Source organism: Gavialis gangeticus, unplaced genomic scaffold (genome assembly GCF_001723915.1).
Source record: "Gavialis gangeticus isolate Ggan-Ray unplaced genomic scaffold, GavGan_comp1, whole genome shotgun sequence".
Classification (NCBI taxonomy): Eukaryota; Metazoa; Chordata; order Crocodylia; family Gavialidae; genus Gavialis; species Gavialis gangeticus.
Window position 1 is genome coordinate 22,669,026 of NW_017729004.1, and position 6,293 is coordinate 22,675,318.

The 6,293-nt window shown below is 41.2% G+C and overlaps 1 protein-coding gene across 1 annotated transcript in view; it reads right to left on the bottom strand.

The window, feature by feature from the left end:
* Positions 1 to 533: 533 nt before the first annotated feature.
* VIPR2 (vasoactive intestinal peptide receptor 2) overlaps positions 534 to 6,293 on the bottom strand; it is a 136,387-nt gene continuing 130,627 nt past the window's right edge. The window contains exons 10-12 of the mRNA XM_019508164.1: positions 5,140 to 5,269; positions 4,635 to 4,676; positions 534 to 2,654 (exon numbers count right to left, since the gene is read on the bottom strand). Of these exons, the coding sequence (XP_019363709.1) occupies positions 2,481 to 2,654; positions 4,635 to 4,676; positions 5,140 to 5,269 (346 nt within the window). The 3' untranslated portion in view covers positions 534 to 2,480. The remainder of the gene's footprint in view (positions 2,655 to 4,634; positions 4,677 to 5,139; positions 5,270 to 6,293) is intronic.

A 6,293-nucleotide genomic window follows, 5' to 3' on the forward strand; every position in this document is an offset into this window, starting at 1 on the left:
TTCTCCAGGTCCCAGTTAGAGCCCTCAGATCACAATCATTCCCCCAGCTCCTGGATCATTCCCCCGAGCCCCCGCGACTTCTCCCAGGGCTGTCAGCACAGCCTGCCTCACCCTGGCGGGGGAGGGAAGCCAGACAAGCTGCGGCCCCCCCTGGGGCTGCCGGCTCAAGCTGGGGCTCATCTGGCTGCTCCCGCCGGCACTGCCTAGTGCCTGTCTGTACAGTCTATGGCTGAATCTCTTGGAATCAACTGGGAGGCTTCCGATTCAATGGGTCTCCCGATTCGATTAGGATTTGGAGAGTCAGCCACCAAATAATTAGGAAACTCCACAGTAACCATCTCATGTAGATGCACCCATTGTTACTGAAAATGACTTCAAGATAAATAATTTGCCAAAAAATCCTAAGTGATTATCATTTAAATCATAGCTGTTATCATGTAACAACTGTTTCATGTTCTGCAGTGTTTGTGTCAACTGTTAGGTCTGGGCATTTTCTAATCACACGTCTTGATTCACTCAAACTTACTCCAGTGCAAGTCCGTTGAATTTAATGCACTTATACAGGTGAATAGCTGAAGAAACACTGGTAAATCAGTCCATAGATGAAAAGGTATTTACACATTTCACAACAGTATTCTTAATGCTGGTGACAGTCGTGCAGGTAAATCCCTGCAAACTAAGAGGAGAATCGGCATCCTTTCCCTATCTTGTAGCGGCTTTCATATGCTTCATATCTGTAGCTATTTCCATGCAATTTGTTGTCAGAAATATTATGGTAACACTTCAGTTTATGAAGCAAGAATAATGTACATTATTCACATTAGTTATTTAGAAAGGACATGGGCAGTTGTGACATGAGAAGTAAATATTACACAGCTCATTTCTTTTACGATGGCAAAAGTTTTGCTTCTGTTTTAAGCACTTGTCAGTTCTGTGTCTTTTATTTTGCAGTGGCAACATAAGGGACTTGAGATTACCAAATATTCTTTCAATTTATGCCTTTTATGGTAGTTTAAGAGACAGAGTCCAATTTTCAAATGGCTCAGAGATATAAAATGGCATTGTCTTGAAAGTATTTATACAGTTCATTAAACTCCAGTAGAAATTATAATCTAATAAATTTAGGTTCAACTGCCAAACACGTGATTCTAAAGATAAACTATCACAATATATATATAAAAATGTGTTTTCAATGGGTAACTGGGATGCACAAGACTGTTTATCCTATGCTAGGTTGCTCTAGTAGTGAAATGGCTCTTTTGAGAGTTGAAAAACAAGAAATCAAGGTCTCTATTTGTCTATGATATATATCCCTGATTATTCAGTTCAAATATCATTTTACCTCTACTTTCATTTCAGTGTGGGCTCATTAAGTCCATTTATCGCATATATTGTACATCTGTCTTGTAAATTTATCTCATGTATTGTAAATCTATTTTAAAAGTAACCAAAATGTACATTTTTTATTTTGAATCAAAGAAATGAGAATACAAATCGAAAAACCTTGCATCTCCATCACTTAACCATTAAAGTTCAGTACTGCACTCAAAAATATGTACACAGGTAGGCAAGAAAAATAACCTGAAATAGAAGCCGCTTAGAAGTTAATATTTGCCACATTATACCACACAGATACTGCAGATAATTTTAATCTTGAGTCCAGGAGCAGAAATGCAGTAGGCTGATACATCACTATTGGCAAATACTGACTTTTTAATGATGATCACTATTGTGCAATGAGTTTTTCCACAACATCTGCAAAACCAGCCCCACATTCTGCATTGAGATATATAGAAAAATGTGCACTCTTGTGTAAGACCGTAGAACAGAGCCCTTAGGATCAAACATTAGAAAGTCACCTCTGAAATGAAACAGAATTAGAAAGGACTTTGTTTCTTCTGTGTCGAATAAGGGTTCATACTGCCCTTGATCAACCTGCTGGATTATTACTTCAGTCAAATAGATTTCTATATGGGATCAAGGACATTATGTAGCCTTAAGTATCTCTATTTTCCTTTTGTTTTCTGTCATTAGGGTCTGGAATCTGTAGGAAAGTAGTATTTCTTTAACTACAGATGAAGTGTAAGACACTCCCTCGCCTCCCACCTCACTTACTCAAACATGGACAAAAGCAGCATACATTAATCTGGGTTCAGTATACCTTCCATTTTGTATATAAAAAGAAAGGGAGCAAATAAGTTATATTCAGAATAGTTACTTTTAGTAAAAAATGACAACAGAACATATGAGTCTAACATGAACAGGATTGAAGAAAAGCACAAAGTGTCCACAAATGAGGCGGCCCACCTGTTACCTGATCCACTGCACAAGGCCATTCCCCACACATCAATACATAGAAGAGCAAAGCACAAACTGTACATTTTAGGAAATATCACATTGAGCTGCATACAATACATCCGATAGTCTTTAGCTTGAGCTTTTTTTTGGAGGGAGAGAGGACGCGGGACAACCTGTATGGTTTATATCATGATGGTCTCTGTCTGCACAAAAGATTGAGCCCTTGAATTCTGATGGAGCTGAAAGATACTTTCTGACCCATTTCGAGAAATTGAAGAACTATGCAGTCTGTAATCTCGGCCCACAGTTGTGTTCAAGCACAAGCTCCGCCATTTCCTTTTCAGCTCACTTTGTACCTATGTTTTAAAGAAAATGAACGCTAGCCAAAAGTACTCTCTTTACATGATAAAGATTTGTACTCTCAATGGTAGCATGTGACTAGAACAGTTCCTACTGTATTTACAAACAAAATTTAGTCAAAGAGCCAAAGAAGTGATTTTCATCCTACTTTATACTCATTGGTGTCTTCCATCCAAGGACTTGAAAATGTTCTATCAACAGTAAGTGTTGTGCAAAGCAGGAAAAAAACTAAATTTTAAATATAAACTCTTTAAATGCAGATTGGCAGCATAATTTTGAGTTTAAAACACAAGGCAGGGAGGCAGAATTCCTGGGTTCCAGAGCAATATTTGATACTGCATCGCTCAAGTCACAATGCCTGACTAAATTTCTCCAGCTTTAGCCTAGCTGGAATATTTAGCATAACTCTCTCTCTAGGTCAAGGGTGCTCAACCCGCAAGCTTACAGGACAGGTTGAGCCCCTGGCACTGTGTAATCTGGACCAAGGGGGCCCCCACAGATCCTGCACACTAGATCAGGTGCACAGGGCAGCAAGGGGCCTGACCCTGGCATGTGGAGACTGGCCAGGGGCAGCGTGAAGCCCCCAGAGCCCAACCTGGCTGGGTGGGGGCAGCATGGAGCTCCTAGAGCTCAATCCTAGCTCAGCAGGGGAGGTACTGAGCTCCAGAGCCTGATTCTAGCTGGGCGGGGGCAACATGGACCCCTGGAGCCCAACCCTGGCTGAGCAGAGGCAGCCTGGAGACCAATCCCAGCTCAACCAAAACTTTGAGCACCACTGCTCCATGTTGCACTCAGCTTAGTTAATGTCTGCACAGAACTGAAATTCTCAAATGGAAGGCACTCCATGTGTGCTAAATATTTAATTATATGTTTTATATTTTCTATGTTACGTTACCTTATAACATACCCCTTGTTTTGGAATAAGACAGGTCCCAAAAGCGAGGTTAAACCACCTACTCAGTAGATTTTTCTTTCTAGTATAATTTTCTCTCATATAGAAATCATCATATAGACCTTTAGAAACATTCTGTTACCTAACCTATCTCAGAATATTCAATTACCAAGAACAACTGACTTTTTCCTATCTCCAGAATTTAAAGAGTATCAAATTTTCAAGTAGAGAAGAAAACAATCAAAAGGGGTTCATCAGCTAGTAGGCAGCTAATTATTATTTGCCTTTACAGGTGTAAAACTGAAGCACAGGTAATTTCCGTGACTAGCACAGTGCATCAGTGTAAAAGAGTACTAATGAGATCCAGATCCTAATCCTCTGCTCCAGGAAAGGCATGCACTCCTGTCTTGCACTGCCTGCTGCCTAAAATGTGTTCTGCTCTGAAATGTGATTATGCAACAAAGGTACCTTCTTGCTTAAGAAATGTGTCCATGAGTATATTGGTCATCATACCAAATTGGTTAAAAATTCTGAAGAGGAGGATAAATGTGCCAAGCTGTTCAGTAAGGGCCAGGTTTTAATAAAGAGCTTGGCATCCAGCCATTCCTATGTCAGGTCCTAAATAGATCATTGATTTTGTAAGAGCTCACTACCTGTCCAGGTGCCTAAATGAAGTGGCACTCTGCACCAAAAGAGACGCACCAGCTTCACGACATTTAAGAACAATTGAAGCTGCTGAGTGCTGAGCAATTTGAAAAAGTCTGACCCATTTGTGAGGGCTGAATTTTTTTTTAAATCAGAGAACACCAGGATCCCTGATAATCTATCAAATTTGCTAACACTGCCTTATTTTGGGGGAAGACAGGTCCCAAAAAGTGTTTCAACCAACCCCCAACCCAGTCCAATGTTTGTTGCAGCTCGTGTAATTTAATTTCATGTAGAAATTACTATATAGGTATTCTTTAGAAAACACATTCTCTTGGTGCTTTTAATACTACTGTACAATTCATGTACCAGAATTCTTACATTTGTAGCTGCCATCCTGAAAATACTAGTTAATAACACTGAAAAAAGTGAGACTTACTTCACTGTTCAGAAAGCAGTACAGTACTGCAACAACCAGTCCCTGTAAGTAAATATGTTCATTGGTTAGTGTACAGCAGCAAACTAAACCATGGCATCTAACAAAGTAGACAGTCACCTACAAAAATAATTTCTCTCTGACTGCCTCTTCCCTATAACAATGGTTCTCAACCCTTCTGGACTTGAGGCGCCCCTCCATAACTTTTATGAATTGAGTAGTATCCACTTTCAAAACTATGTACTGCAGTGCTTACCTCCTTGAAGAGGGGCTGGAAAACAGAGGTGGGGGATTGTCCAGGCAGGGACAGGCCTGAGTCTGCACTTATCTGCTTATCTCCTCACACCTCACTTATCTCCTTGCATCTTGCGGTACCCTTCAAAGCATCTGTTGGCACTCCACAGTGCCCTGGCACCCTGGTTGAGATTCTGGTCTATAAGGTCTACACCCTATACTGCCTTGGGCAAACACTAACCAATAAGACTTAAGAAAAAGGTTTACACTTTACCTGAAAAGATCCCAAACATAACTCAAAAATTATTTGATAGTTATTGGAATTGTGGATGGGAAACACAGCAAAAACCATGTAGTGTGCACCAAATAATGGAATCAGCAACAATGTTGATTTTGCAAGTCTCCTAAGGAAGCAGAGCAGAAAAACTGAGGATTAATGGAGCATCCCTGTAAAGTCTTGTTTAATTAATTTAAGCATTTAATTCATTTTTGTGTAGATAGATTAGGTAAGCCCTGAGATAATGTTCTCTGTGAACCAGTCTTTTTAATGCAACATTAACATGCACTGACAATTACTGTGTATTTCCTTTTACATTTACATTACTGTACAGTACTCTCAGAACCACAGCTCACAATCTCACCATTAACTGTTAGGGAACTGTGCCACATGTAAGTGAACTGAGTCCATGGACAGGCAATAAATGTGTAGCACTAGATATGTTCTAGTAGCACTACAAAAAGTGAGCATACACTATGGCTGCCCAGCACTACCAGGGGTTAGGTAGGAGCAAGGGGAGAAGTTCTCTTTGCCCCTTTTACGCCTGCAGGCAGCATAGATTTCAAAGACATTAGGGCTGGAAGGGACCTCGGAAGATCATCCAGTCCAGCCCCTTGCCCAAAGGGCAGGAAGTCAGCTGGGGTCATAGGATCCCAGCAAGATAAACATCCAATTTGCTCTTGAAGGTGTTCAATGTAGGTGCTTGAGCCACCTCCGATGGCAGGCTGTTCCAGACCTTGGGGGCTCAGACAGTAAAGAAATTCTTCCTTATGTCCAGCCTGAAACGGTCTCGTGGTAGTTTATGACCATTCAACCTCATCATCCCTTGGGGCGCTCTGGTGAACAAACATTCCCCCAGATACTGGTGGTCACGCCGATAAACTTATAGGTGGCCCTCAGATCACCCCTGAGCCTGCGCTTTTCCAGGCTAAAGAGCCCCATGGCTCTCAGCCTGTCATCATAAGGTCTGTTTTCCTGACCTCTGATCATGCGTGTGGCTCTTCTCTGGACTCTCTCAAGCTTCTCCACATCCTTTTTGAATTGTGGAGCCCAAAACTGGATGCAGTACTTCAGCTGTGGCCTCACCAAGGCCGAGTACAAGGGGAGAATGACGTCCCAGGATTTGTTTGAGAAGCATCTATGGATGCAAG